The sequence below is a fragment of the Phacochoerus africanus genome, chromosome 5, assembly GCF_016906955.1.
Source record: "Phacochoerus africanus isolate WHEZ1 chromosome 5, ROS_Pafr_v1, whole genome shotgun sequence".
Taxonomy (NCBI): domain Eukaryota; kingdom Metazoa; phylum Chordata; class Mammalia; order Artiodactyla; family Suidae; genus Phacochoerus; species Phacochoerus africanus.
Window position 1 is genome coordinate 100,693,618 of NC_062548.1, and position 15,517 is coordinate 100,709,134.

A 15,517-nucleotide genomic window follows, 5' to 3' on the forward strand; every position below is an offset into this window, starting at 1 on the left:
ACTTTCTTCTAGAAATGACTTGAATTCTTGCCTGGTTCTAGGACTGTTATGGATGTAATTTTATTAAAATGGCACTGCCTCTTACTTTGAGTTATTCAATTGATACAGCATCCCTCCAAGCATTATCTATGATCATTTTAAAGATTTGACTTATCTGATAGAAAAATTTTTCATTATTTTAATTTGCATTTACATTTTTCCATCTTTGCTGGTGTACATTTTTATATTGGATTCAAATTGGCCTATGGAAGTACTTTGGACATTTGGACATAATGAAAACCAGTAAGGGCACTTAATCCAAAACAAATGATAAAACACAGTTTTTGTGTTTCAAGGACTTACGAATATGTAAAATAAACCTGGGAGTTGCGGAAACAGGAGAGTTTGCTCAAAGTTCTGTATCAGAATAATCTGGAGACTCTTTCCAAAATACTCAGTAGATTGGGGGTGAGGAGGTACTTAAAAAGTTAAGTATCTGGATGTGATGCCAATAATTTTCTCTTCCCCTTAGTGGTTTAGATTGTGTAAACATTTGAAACTCACTTGAAACCATTTCACATTTTGCTGATCAAAGGAAATATATTGAGCACTTTGCTGGAATTGATGCATTCCTGTTTAGGAAATTCATTTGCTGAACTTGGCAAACTTGATCACCATAAGAACAGAAAACAGTACAGGCAAAAAGCCAGAGGGTGTGCGTTTTCTGAACGGCTGCTTTTAGGGATCATTCATGTCTACAGTTTCTGTAGGGAAACAGCCTTGCCTTCAAGCCCACCTTACCCTAGACGGACTTAGCTCTTCCTTGACTGGTTGTACTCCTACTTTCTCTCCTTCCTTTTGAGGGGCAGGAAAGGAGGTCTTAACTGAAAGACCTCTATAAAATGTCCTTAATAGTTTATGGCTCACAGTCATTCCAATGAAGAGTGGTATAGTCTGTATGATATTTCAGATGCACACTTTTGTACCTGTGTGTACATGACTTGCCAACTCCTTTGTAAAAATGAAAACTGGGAGTTCCCACTGTGGTGCAGTGGCATCTCTTTAGCACCAGGACACAGGTTAAATCTCTGGCCCAGCACAGTGGGTTAAAGGATCCGGTGTTGCCACAGCTGCAGCGTAGGTGGCAACTGCAGCTGTGATATGATCCCTGGCCCAGGAACTCCATATGCTGCAGGGTGAGAAAGAAAGAGAGAGGGGGGCAGGAAGGAAAACTCTAAGAAGTCTGTGATTGACTTAAAGGGCATCAATTCAGCTTTTATTGTTTGTTTTTCACTTTTTAGGGCTGCACCCGCTGCACATGGAGGTTCCCATGCTGGGATCGAATTGGAGCTACAGCTGCCAGCCTACACCACAGCCACAGCAATGCAGGATCTGAGCCACAGCTCACGGCAGCGAGGCCAGGGATCAATGATAACCGCAACCTCATGGTTCCTAGTTGGATTCGTTTCCGCTGCGCTATGACGGGAACTCCTCAGTTAAGGTTTTAGACAACTCAAGGTAAGTGTATATTGTCAGCAACAGAAATTTATTTCCTGCTCCTGGAGTCGACATAAAATTTTCACTGATACTTACATCAACATTCACAGTGTGGTAGTCTGAACCGGTGGGTAACCACGTGTGGCTGCCTTCCGAAAACCCAGCATTTGAGCTGTTGTCCCACTGCATTGGTGATTTTGAAAGAAGGGTGTCCTATGTCAAAAGACCATAAAGAAATAACAGTGATTAAGAGAAATTAATTCAGCCATGATTTACTAAATACGCTGTATTTCTTAGCTAGTACTCATTCATTAGCATTCATAATGAAAAGGCCTCAGGACAGAAACCAGTTTTATATTTTCTGCTGGAAAATAGATGATGACATCTTGAGGGTGAATAAACTATACTAACTGAACATCAATATACATGGTTGGAATCTTTTTTTGTTTTTTTTTTTGCTCTTTTTTATTACTCAATGAATTTTGTTACATTTATAGTTGTACAGTGATCCATCACAACCCAATTTTATAGCACATGGTTGGAATCTTGGCTGCATTTTTCATTTGTAAACTCATACCATATAAGCCATGACAGTGAATGCTAGTATGTAGCCATGTGCAAATGAGCCTAGATTCTGTCCTCTTTTGTCCAGCCTAGTTATTGCTTGAATGTACACACAAATGTAGGACCTTTTCACTTTGACCAAATATTAAGAAAGCTGGATTTGACAATTGAGAGCTAACCATACAAATTACAGGTATAGATCATTCATCGTCCTAGTAGCACAACTGTGAGATCCATAGCCTCAAACAAAAACAAAATTTAAACCACTCAGGCCTAAGGCTGTACATTACATTTGTTAACGTAAAAAGAAAAATCTTTGTGATATGGTCAGACGAGATCTAACAATACAGATAAACACCGTAATAGGTGTTCCTAACTCCATGTCTCCGGTAGAGGGCAATGAATAATATTTCAAACTCAAAACCTGGCTTCTCACATCTTAGTGCACCTAAAAATCAGCTGAAAAACATCCTTAAAATGCAAGTCCTGGGCTCTACAGAAGAAATCCACTTGTGTAGCTCAACTGCCTAAACACTAAGAAAGAATAATCATGACTTTTAGCAGTAGAACAGAAATACCAAATTCTCTGATTTGGCAAAAAAAAAATGAGGATTTGGTGTGGTACATGGTTAAGTGATATTAACTTACAGCATCATAGGTTTCATTGAGACTTGTGGCTAAAATATTTCTCATTCCTATTTCTTCCCCATAGTAAGTTATGGGCGTGCCAGGCAGTGTGAAAATAAGCATGTTCATGACATTGACGTATTCTTCCCCCAGACGAGACGTAAGCCGGGCATTATCTGGTCCACCAGTCTGAAAGGCAGATGCATGTAAGAGCACAACTCTATACAGAGTTTTTTTAAGAAGATTTACCCTGTTTCGCAAAAAGTTGACCAGACAGAAGAACATGGTTAACCAGGGGTACCTAGATTTCAGCAAGCCTGAGTCTGAGTCCTAACCCTGCTCCTGACTGTCTAATTGACCAATTGACCGACTCGAGCATTATGATCAACAACCTGCTGCTGACAGTTTACTTCAGTGACATCACAGAGAAGACAGAATGTATGAGGGTGTGTATTAGTATTTTTGCTCATTTTGGATAAGAGAATATTGACAAGAAGGGAGGGGTCAGGAGTGGGAAAAAGACTTCCATTGTGTCCCTTCGTATGTGTGTGACTTTTGAACTATCCAAAATAAAATTTTTCTCTGGTTTTTCTTTTTTTTTTTTTATGGCCACACATGCAGCATATGGAAGTTCCCAGGCTAGAGGTCAAATTGGAGCTATAGCTGTCTTCGAACACCACAACCACAGCAACACCTGCTCCAAGCTGCATCTGCAACCTACACCACAGCTCACGGCAATGCCAGATCCTCAACCCCACTGGGTGAGGCCAGGGATGGAACCCTCATCCTCATGGATACTGGTTGGGTTCATAACCCGGTGAGCCACAACAGGAATTCCCCAAAACAAATTTTAAGTTAAAAAATCAATCTAAGAAGAAATTTGGGGGGTTCCCATCATGGCTCAGCAGAAGCTAATCTGACTAGCATCCATGAGGACACGGATGTTGCCGTGAGCTATGGTGTAGGTCACAGACATAGCTCAGATCCGGCGCGGCTGTGGCTGTGATGTAGGCTGGCAGCAGTAGCTCTGATTTGACCCCTAGCCTGGGAACCTCCAAGTGCTGTGGGTGTGGTCCTGAAAGGACAGGGGGGAAAAAATTGTACAGGGTTTTCTATTTATATATATATATTTCTCTGGTAAATGTTCTAATTACCTATTTTAACAGCTAGTCGTTATCTAAATCATCTAAGAAATCTTTCCATACAGCACAACTCAAACTCGTGCTTAAGCTGAACAGACACCTTACAAGTACCTTCACACCTACGTTATATTTTATTTACCCCTTTACTGCAGTCCTGCTGGGTATTATCTCCACAAATGATAAAACAGGCTCTGAGAAACTGCATCATCCAAGGTTATGAGGCAGAACTAGCCTTTGAACTTGAGTCTGAGAATAGGAACTCAGTTGTAGAAATTCAGGAAAAGGCAGGGGTTTACTTTTTTGTTTGTTTAGATCTACTAAAACTATCTTTACAATTATCTCTTTCTAGACCACCGCAAAGTATTTTTCTATTTTTATGGCCAGAAAATTAGGTCAAACTTTGCCACTGTTTCTTCTTTTCATTTTCTTGAAAGCATCTAAGAAGCCCTGTGATTTGTCAAGTCTCTCAGACCTAGAGCTTTTTCAAAACTGAAATCAAGATCAGCAATGGACAGAGATTAGGGCCTCTCATAGGCTGAGGTCCAGTTACCTGTGATACATGAGACTTTTAGTATATGAAAAAACAAGTGCTAAAACTATATTATAATTTGTGATACTGGAGTACTTCTGGAGTGGTGGCATAAAGACCTCCAAAAATCTCTATCGTAAAAGCAAGGAGAATGCTGAAAAAACTATAAAAATCCACTTTTTCAGAACTCTGGAAATTGAAGGCTTATAACAGTCCAAGGAGTAGTCAAGAAAAAATAGCTGCATCTGAGTAAAAATAGCAAGCTTTGTGTCATTTTAACTGGCCCTAATGTCATACCCCTCCCATCGGGCCCAAGATAGCCTTGAAAACCCACAGTAGATGTAAGAAAACAGCCTAGGCGCCACTGGAGGGCCAGAATAGGTTTAGAGTTCATCAAAAGCTCCATCTCTAGAGAATCATCACTACTTGACCTTTCTAGCAGCTCACCTTTGGTCGGCTTTTGTCTTTATCTGATCTGACTCAGAGTTGACTCTGTGCAGTTAGTCTTAACCTCAAAACAATCAGCAGCAATTGATAATCATCACACTGCCTGAGGCGAGGTTAACGACCTGGGCTGAACAGAGACTGACCCAAACCTTTACTAGCTGGGGAATGAAATGAAAGGCTTTTGAAAGGCTCTGACATTTTCCTGGAATCTAGAAGCCTACACACCTGTGCAGGGCTACGTAGATGCCCGGGGAATCTCTGAGCCCGCGCTCATCTCTCCCCTCTGGCTATTCCTGAAGCTCTGTGCAAGCAAAAGCGAAGACTAAGGCAGAGTCGTAAGCTGCCTGCCCAAGTGTTGAACAGATGCGCCCCCACCCCAAACAGCCCCTCAGCAAAGGCTGAGAGACTTACTGACACAAGGCATTTAAGGAATTTTTCCAGTCAACAGTTGACCAATAGAGACTAGTGGCCGCACACAACAAGTAACACAGATTTTACAGAATGAATCCAAGGAGAACACTGGAGAGGGGAAAATGTGATTTCTAGAATTTCTACACTTATTAAAATATCCTGTTTTCGACAAAAAGAATATAAGACATGCAAAGAACCAGGAAAGTATGGCCCATACAGAGGGGGCAAAGCAGTCAGTGGAAAACTTGGCTGAGGATATCCAAATACGGGACTTAGTGGACAGCGACCTTCAATCAACTATTATACCTGTGTTCAAACACCTGATCTATGGAATTCCTTAAAAATATGAGAACAAGAATTCTTGCTGCAGCTCGGAAGTAACAAACCTGACTGGTATCCATGAGGATGTGGGTTCAATCCCTGGCTTCGCTCAGTGGGTTAAGGATCTGGCGTTGCTATAAGCTGTGGTGTAGGTCACAGATGCAGCTTGGATTTGACCCTAGCTTGGGAACCTCCATATCCTGTGGGTGCAGCCCTAAAAAGCAAAAAATAAAAACAGAAGAACAATAGCTTAGCAAATAGAGTCAATAAAGAAAAATTATGAAAAGGAACCAAATAGAAATTTCAGAGTTGAAAAGTATAATAAACAAAATGAAAACTTCACTAGAGGGGTTTGACAAATTTGAACTGACCAAGGGATTGGCCAGCAAGACAGATCCATTGGGATTATCTAGTCTGAGAACCAGAAGGAAAAGCATAAAGAACGACAAGAAGCTGGAATGGGCCTGGCTCACCAAACAATCAGAATGAGGGCAAAGTGAAGGTCACTTAGAGACAGACAGGCCCCTTGTTTCAGAAGTGACTGTTCAGCAGGCACATGAACACCATCTGCTGGGCTGGACCTAAGGACTTACCATCCAATTAGGCCACTTCCCTTCTGGCATGTTTTCCATCCAGGACAGGATAACCTCAGCCACACTGTCCCCAGAAGGAGTGTCCAGCTGTCCAAAGTAACTGTTGAAGGGAAAATCTGCTTCTTGGATAAAAGGCAACCCGTAGTACATCATGGTCCCAGCGACGCTCTCTCCTTGGGCTTCAGTCCCCATAAACCTGTAAGAATCAGCAGGTGTAGTGTCTTTGGGGCCAGAAGACTGGGAAAGAGCTTTGCAGCTGCTATGTCTCAATGACAGGTGGGGGGCAGGAGGGGTTGAATGTACTGTATCAGGTTAGGGCTCACAAGGAGGTATCATCAAACCAGATGACCAAAAAATGGCATACTGGGTCACCTGGCAATTTCCCATCGTATTGAACCCAAAGACCAGCTGAATACTACGCCGTGTCTAAAACATTTTTTTATCTCAATGCTATTTTCTTTCTAAATCTGACTGAAACTCAATAACTTCTAGGAAGCCTTTTTTTTTTTTTTTTGTCTTTTTGTCATTTCTTGGGCCACTCCCGTGGCATATGGAGGTTCCCAGGCTAGGGGTCGAATCGGAGCTGTAGCCGCCAGCCTACGCCCAGAGCCACAGCAACGCGGGATCCGAGCCACATCTGTGACCTACACCACAGCTCACGGCAACGCCAGATCCCTAACCCACTTAGAATGTACAAGTCTGCATAGATGGTACAATGGGGTTCCCAAAAAAACCTTCCCCTTGTATTTGAATCCCTATAAAGTTTCACTTTATTATCAGGTGCACTGTCAGTATTTGAAAACCAAACGCCCTTTGGAGAAGACACAGGAGCCTGAAATGACCCATGTCAATGCATGTTTTAGCTGAGACTGCGTTAATGAGTAAGGGGTGTTTCAGTTCCAGTCCCATCTCTGCCATCACTACCTGTGTGACCATTACCTGCACGCTCAAAAATCTGCTTCCTCTGTAAAATAAGGATAGTGATCAGAGGACCTACTTTAAGCAGGAGAAATTCCTTAACTCCTTTTCCATTGAGTCAACTGGGTAATCTATATAAACACAGAATGTTTTATTATGTAGCAGGCATTATTAAGTACTTCATAGACTGAGCTACCAACAGTTGAGTTGGAACATTTGGACGCTAACAGGTTAAATAATTATAAAAATGATAATAGTTAATGACTAACCTTTAGGTAATAACTTTTCACGAATTTTCACAAAATTCCTGTGAATAAGTACTGTGATCATCATTTTACAAAAGGGGAAAAAATCAGCCAAGTTAAGCAACATGAGAGAATATACCAGGCCCTGACATAGCCAAGTTAAAGTACATTATAATTACGTAGTTGTAATTAGGTTTGTTCAATGGTAACTTGACCCTCTTGAGAATTCATGGCTGTGAGGGATAAAGTGCAGGTCCCGCGCTGTGCCTGTGAAGAACAGACGTGTGACCTGTGGTTACCTGTATCTCCCGGGCTCCCTGCTGTATTGGTCCATCATCTGCCGGAAGCTGCGGACAATGTCATGCATCCCCACCTGTGTGGTGGTGAAGTCGTGGTACAGCTCCGAGTAGTGTGTGATCGTGGCCTTTGAAAACAAGACAGCACGGTTACCATCGTGTCACATGTCAGGTGCCCGTAGCTGGCCTCGTGTGAATCTGGACTGTCTCTTCAAAGGGCTCAAGCCGAGACACACGTGCTCAGAGGTGGTCCTAGGACTTTACTGCTCAAGGGACTTTGTGGATGGAGGAGAACATGACTATTAGTGCTTCCTTTGGTGCTTAAATTATTAACTATAAATCCAGTAAACAAGTTAAGTCTTACCAAACATCTAAACACGGATTACAAATGTATTTAACAAAATCTTCTGCCTAAACATTTTATTATTGCAGATAATCCAAGAATTTTTAAAGGCAAACAAAACAAATTATCTTATTGACCATAGACCTTATTATTACATTTGTACTTTATCTGCTCACAAAGTTATTAATATCATGCATTTAAATTTGTTTCTTTACCACTTCTATCATTCTTTTCTTACTCTTATATTTTGCCAGCGTCTCAGTAATTTTTCCTGATTCTCATGCTGTGCCTTTCAAGGGGTACAGTAATCTTCTAGAATCAAAGTAAAAGATTAACACAAGCTCAGGTTGTAAGTCCTGGGTTAGGACGTAGACAAGATAGACAGTCCATGAGTTGCCACCCATTCAGTGGACCCCTTTTTGATAAGTGATTTTCCCTTCCTAGATCAAGTGAATTTTTTTTCAAATCTTAGATGTCTTCCTGAAGTTATGTATTCTTTAAGTTTCTCTTGGGTAGCACACAAAACCCATTGTTCTGATCATCTGTCATAACTGGAAACATATGCCAATCTTAAGACTCATCATAGATAGCAAGGTTATCTTGAAATTTCTTCAAGAATAAGTGAAGATGGCTTAATCATTACCTGTGGTTCACAATGTGGTCTCATAATTAGCCCAGTTTCCCTTTACTGCTCAGACAAAACTACCAAGTTGATAACAATATGAATTTCATTTTCATTACTTTCTAAAAAGGGTATCATGCTATATATAAAATAATTTTTTTTCGCTACACATTATATCATGAATTGACCCATACTGCTGTGTGGCACTATAATTCATTTGACATTTCATTGTGTAAATATACAAATCCAGGAATTCCCATCGTGGTGCAGGAGAAATGAATCCGACTAGGAACCATGAGGTTGTGGGTTCGATCCCTGGCCTCGCTCAGTGAGCTAAGAGTCCGGCGTTGCCGTGAGTTGTGGTGTAGGTTACAGACACAGCTTGGATCCTGCATTGCTGTGGCTGTGGTGTAGGCCAGCGGCTGTAGCTCCAATTTGACCCCTAGCGTGGGAACCTCCATATGCCTCAGATGCAGCCCTATAAAGCAAAAAAAAAAAAAATCCATTATTTTGGAATGCACTTTAGGATACTGTCCACTTGGCCATTAAAAATAGAGTGACAGGAGTTCCCGTCGTGGCGCAGTGGTTAACGAATCCGACTAGGAACCATGAGGTTGCGGGTTCGGTCCCTGCCCTTGCTCAGTGGGTTAACGATCCGGTGTTGCCGTGAGCTGTGGTGTAGGTTGCAGACGCGGCTCCGATCCTGCATTGCTGTGGCTCTGGCATAGGCCGGTGGCTGCAGCTCCGATTGGACCCCTAGCCTGGGAACCTCCATATACCGCGGGAGCGGCCCAAAGAAACAGCAAAAAGACAAAAAAAAAAATAGAGTGACAGTAGAATGGTGGTCAACTAGAGGAAGGAGAGTGGCATGTGATGACCCTCTCTCATGTGTGGCATGGGGGAGGGTTGAGGACCACTGGTGAGGAAACACAAGGAGTCCAGATTCTGTAACAGGTAGCCTTGGGCAGTAATTCCATTCATCACCTCTGTCACCCTCAATAAATTAATTTCTCTAAGATTTGCTAAATGGAGATCATGAAACCTCAGGCGATGCTGAGAGAGTTAAAAGGAAACAGCACATAGCACACAATTGCCACTCAGCAAGTGTTATTTCCCTTCCCTTCTCTACCTTTGTGTCTTTTTTTTTTTCTTTTGCTGTCTTTTTAGGGCATATGAAGGTTCCCAGGCTAGGGGTTGAATCGGAGCTGTAGCTGCCAGCCGATGCCACAGCAACCTGGGATCTGAGCTGCATCTGCAACTTACACCACAACTCACAGCAATGCCAGATCCTTAACCCACTGAACGAGGCAGGGACCGAACCTGCGTCCTTGTGGTTACTAGTCAGATTCGTTTCTGCTGAGCCACTACGGGAACTCCCCTTTGTGTTCTTTAATGACTACAAAAGCACCTGCAGAACTGAGGCACCTCCCTTGAGCCTTGAGTGAATGACAAAATCGCAGTAAGTTACAGCCTTACACTGTCCATGCTCTCAGAACACTCGTCACCAAAGGGCTCCTCAAGGGATCACTCTGGAGGAAACCAGAGCGATCTGGTCACATGTGTTTGAAACTCCTTGGTGTTTCCTAAAGAAAATGATTCAAAGCACTTCCTATGGGCAGGATAGAACTCACCTCTGATAAGTGGTGTCTCCGGCTAGAAAAAGCCACTCTAATGACATTTGTGGAAAAGGAAAAATATATATATTACATATATATGTAATACACTGAATATATTTTTAAACATTTTTATAGATATATAGGTATGTTTAAAACAAAACTTTACCGGGATTTGGGTCTTATTCACTTGGGTCTCGTCTCGCAGATGCTTTGCTTCTAGGAGAAACTGAACAGCATCAAAACTAAAGCCGTCAACACCCTTTGAGAGCCAGAACTGTATGATTTCCTAAACGTGAAGAAACAAAATGCTTGGTTACATTAACTACACATTATTGTGGTAAGGTTTCATAAAGGTTCTGTCTGTAAATGACTTTCTGTCATAAAACAATTGCATCCAGAGTTCCCACTGTGGTGCAGCACATTAAGGATCTGGCCTTGTCTCTGCGGTAGCTCAGGTCACTGCGGAGGCGTGGGTTCCATCCCAGGCCCTGTGCAGTGACTTAAGGATGTGGCCTTGCTGCAGCTGTGGCATAGGTCCCAGCTGTGGCTCAAAATTCAATCCCTGGCCGGGGAACTTGCATATGCCACAGGTGCAACCAAAAACAAAAAAAGATCACCTCTGCAAGTACAGCACTCATTGGTGTATTCTTGTTTATTAGCACAGCAATGTCTGAGCATAATGAACTTGGAGTAACTGCATTTATGGGCTCTCATTCTTCCCTCACATTTGAATTCAGAATGTTCACATTTGTCATTGATGCCATGAGCATGTTCCCAGCGCGTAAAGAGTCCACTCAAAATGAAAGAGTGAAACCACAATGAAAGATAGGACTCGGGAGAAACTGGGAACATAGCTCATCTCCCCCATGCCCAGTTCCTAAAATAGGTCCCTCCGAACTGAGAGAAAATAACCAATTAAGCAGCTAACAATGAAGGGTTCTTCACCAGACTGGGAGATTCCTGAGAGAGAGACGGCAGCTTTCATTTCTGTTTCCCTTGCCACTGACCCGGCACCTGTTACTTAGTGAACCAGTTGTGGAATGAAAGAATGAACTATCAAGCCTGGACGAGTCAAACACTGTGATACTGTTGGGACACTGACGAAGTACAGCATGTTCCCTGGCTTCCAGGCATCTACAGAGTAGTTGGGGACACATGAGACCCGAGGGGGTTACCGAATGGAAGGCAGGACGTGCTTCAACATGAGATTCCTCTGTCTGCAGAGCTGCTGGAGCTCCAAGGGGATCAAATTTAACGTAGGTGGACACAGCCAGACAAGGGAAAGCTAGGGCTTGAACTTGACCGGCAGGATGTCATCAAGGAATAAGATCTAGAAGAACATTCTGGACTGTTTGTGGCAAGCATGGGCCAAGCATGGAGGCAGAGAATGTCTTGGCCTGTGTTGGGGCAGGTCGGAGGACCAGGTGACCTGGAAAAGGGCCCAGGTTTCAGCTCCCCTCTCCCCTCCAAGCCATTCCCTCACAGCTGGCCCTACTCCTGCACCCACTGAAAGCCACCCTGCTGCAAAGGGACAGTGGCTCTTCCTGTTCTCCTTTCAGCTCAATCCTTGCTGAAAGGAAGGTTTTACCGGCATGTGTAGATCATGCTAGGGCAGTACTGCCTGTAATACACTGGAATGAAGAAGCCAAATGTCACCTAGTAAGGGGAGCAGATCCCAAATGAGGAGGGTCCCCAAAATCACTTGCTTGATTCCAAGTGTGTTTCTTGTGTCTACATGTGCATATGGGAGCTCTGGGGTGCTGCATTTCAAGGCTCCCAAAGGTTTCTATAAGCTGGATATAGGGCTTGATGCTGCTGTCAGCCCCTGCAGGTCAGATCCCAAATGGCACAGCTTGAACAAAGTCTTCAAATCTAAGAGCAGGCTCTGCTGCTAACAGGCCTCATCGTGAACACAGTTGACCCTAACAACCTTAGGATGGCCCTCCCCAGCGCAATTTTTCTTGGGGTACAAAACCCACAAATTTATTGTTAATAACATCCTTACTTCTTCACAAAATCATTCATTCAATAGGTATTTGGGTTCCCACTATGGACAAGGCACTTGGAACTAGAACCATGAGCAAAAACAACACAACCTTGACACAGTCCTAAGTCTCAAGAATTCTTTTTGAGAGTCCTCAGCTAGACAAATATTAATGAAAAAAAAAATTAAATCACAGACCTGATAAAGCTTTAAATGATAATACAAGAAGGTGGATGGAAGAGCAGGATTTGCTAGGGAGGTCAGCACCACAGGAAGTAAATGCAGTTGGTTAGTGATTCAGCTAGAGAAGACAGCAGATAAGAAGGCACCTCATCTGTACAACAGGATCTGAAGAATTACCTCTTCGTGGTAGTCGGCTCCAAGGGCTCACTTAGCCTAAAGCTAACCAAGCTTAAGCTTCAAGACCCTTCATTATATGGGCCCTTTTCTACCCACATTCTTTTTTCATTCTGAATAAACATAACCATTTTTTCCCCTTTTTTTTTTTCTTTTTAGGCCTGCACCCACAGCATATGGAAGTTCCCAGGCTAGGGGCTGAATGGGAGCTGTAGCTGCCGGCCTACATCACAGCCACAGCAATGCTGGATCCGAGCCGTGTCTGTGACCTACACCACAGTTCACGATAATGCCAGATCCTCAACCCACTGAGCGAGGCTAGGGATCGAATCTGCAAACCTGCATCCTCATGGATGCTAGTCAGATTCTTTTTCCACTGAGCCATGATGGGAACTCCTTTTTTTTTTTTTTTTTTTGGTATTAAGAAGGCCCCCAATGTTTACAAGCTTCGGATCCCACACAACCCAGATCTACCCCCAGGTGGCGCTGTTCTTTATAAGAGGGAACATTGACAGAAGAGCAGGAGTGGGGTGAGACACAAGTAACTATAATCCATCCCAGCAGCCTCTGACAAAAATGTGGGAAAACATTAAACATCATGCTATTGTAAACATTAAGCTTTTAAGCACTGTATTCCTAAAACAAGGCTACTGGTTTTCTTCATGGGGTCCTCACTGACTTCAGGGATTTCAGAATTGCTAACTATTGACCTGACATTCAAGAATGAGAAATGTGTAGCTCAGCATAACCATGTGGCCCCGGCAGGGATTTTCACTGGAGTCCAGTAAGAGATAGTTATCCTTGTGCGATGAGACAAAACAGCAAAAACTGAATGCTTGTTTTTGAGAGTCATCTTAAATGCTGAGGTTTTCACCCAGATAATCTAAAATTTGCTCTTGAAAAATATTTGCTTCATGCTATTTATTCTCAACCAGGTAAAAAAAAGAGAACTCCAGATTTTAATTGTTAACCCTCTCTCTTATGCCTATGAAACTCCCCCAGGGTGCCACATGGGGAAATGGACACAGAACCTGCTTCCACAAGGTCTGGGTGACCCATGTTGGGATCACGGGACTCGGGACAATACACTGTGTCCCTGATTCCTAACTCCCATGACATCACATAGTCCTGGTTTTTCCACCAGGCATGTTTTCATCCTTTTCTCCTTAAACAACTCACTGCTCTGAATGAGAAAGAAATCAGTTTGATGTTACCTGGTATCCAAATTCTCAAAACCTTGAGGCAAAGCTTTCCTTTTGAGATGGCTGAAGTCACTGGGCCCATTTACCTAAAAAGCCAGGTTTGGAATAGAGAAAAGCTCTGCTCTTACATGTGACATATAAGACATCTTCTTGATACTGACATAAATTCCAGGTCATCACCTCAAGAAGGAATGAGAAAGCGTAGGATATTTCAGAAGTACAGAGAGAAAATCATATCCTCTGCTTAAAAGCAAAGGAAAGAAAACCAACCCTACCGCTCGTTGGAAATCAGGTTTAAATTCTTTGCTAATTCCTCCAGAAGCAGGACATGGAGGAGGGATCAGGGGCCCCAGAATCTGACCTGTCTGGGTACCATCCCATCTCTCCCTGAACCCCAGTATGGTGGCATGAGTTAGGTTGTCTGCATGACCTTGATAAACCTCTGTTTCTTTTTTGCTTTTTAAGGCCGCACCATCCATGGCTTATGGAGGTTGCCATGCTAGAGTCTAATTGGAGCTGCAGCTGCCAGCCTACACCATAGCCATAGCAACACAGGACCTGAGCCGAGTCTGCCACCAACACTACAGCTCATGGCAATGCCAGATCCTTAACCCACTGAGTGAGGAATGGAACCCTCATCCTCACGGATGCTAGTCAGGTTCGTTACCAGTGAGCCACAAAGGGAACTCCCAACTTTGGTTTCTTCATCAATAAAATAATATCTGGAGTTCCCATCGTGGCGCAGTGGTTAACGAATCCAACTAGGAACCATGAGGTTGCGGGTTTGATCCCTGGCCTCCCTCACTGGGTTAAGGATCTGGTGTTGCCGTGAGCTGTGGCGTAGGTCGCAGACACAGCTCGGATCTGGCGTTGCTGTGGCTGTGGTGTAGGATGGCCCCTACAACTCCAAAAAGACAAATAATAAGAAGAAGAAAAAGTAAAATAATACCTGCCTAATAATAAAAGAATATTTGCAGGGATTCCGTGAGGATTAAATGAGATATGGCTGTCAGAGTCAACTAATGCTTGGGTCTCTATATTACCTGATCCCTCTGCCACTTGTGACAACACAGACTAGCCCTGTCATCTAGAAACACTCATGTGCCTCTGAGGTCCAAGACCCCTGCTCCTGGTTTGTCACCCCTCGTCCCCATACTGGACAACGCCTAGCAACTCCACTGCGTGGTGATCCAAGCTTTCTCTCTTGCTGGGAGCGTTCCCACCTGTGCCTCCTCACCTGGTTCATTCTTATTCATCCTCCAGGTACCACTGCCTCCTCTGTAAACCCCTCCCGGGTCTCTGCTACTCTGTGACCAGGTTAGCTGCCTGCCCTCCACACTCCCACTTCCCACAGTCATGACCACTCAGCGCATCTCACTGTAATTTCATGTTTATCTACCTCCCCCTCCAGAAGATAAGCCCCACAATGGCCACACCATGCATCTCTCTTACCACCCATTGTACCCCTGGCATATGTACTGTTAAAAGAGGGGACAGTTTATAATGAGTGCAGGACATATGGGTGGCGTAATAATGATGCAGCGATTAGTATCGAGCACAGAGCTGGTGTATAAAGCAGATAGTGAGCAAATTTTATTTTGAATGGAGCTGCTTGTCTCCATAACTACTGTGCTCAGTAGGGACAAAGCAGAGTCAGCATTTCTGCTCTGGATTCCAGGAGGGCATCTTGGCGCCCGGTTCCCAGCTGCTATGAACACACCAGCTCCCTGGATCCCATACTCCAGGGCTCAGCATTCTCACATGGTGGCTTCGGAGTCACACTGAGCACCAGAGGCAGGGCCACGGCATCTGGAGTCTCCTCCC

General features: G+C 43.6%; 1 protein-coding gene across 1 annotated transcript in view; it reads right to left on the bottom strand.

Annotated features, from left to right (window-relative positions):
- SLC3A1 (solute carrier family 3 member 1) overlaps positions 1–15,517 on the bottom strand; it is a 36,704-nt gene that overhangs the window by 5,117 nt on the left and 16,070 nt on the right. The window contains exons 5-9 of the mRNA XM_047782162.1: positions 10,317–10,436; positions 7,573–7,697; positions 6,111–6,306; positions 2,689–2,856; positions 1,573–1,689 (exon numbers count right to left, since the gene is read on the bottom strand). Coding sequence (XP_047638118.1) covers positions 1,573–1,689; positions 2,689–2,856; positions 6,111–6,306; positions 7,573–7,697; positions 10,317–10,436 — 726 coding nt within the window. The remainder of the gene's footprint in view (positions 1–1,572; positions 1,690–2,688; positions 2,857–6,110; positions 6,307–7,572; positions 7,698–10,316; positions 10,437–15,517) is intronic.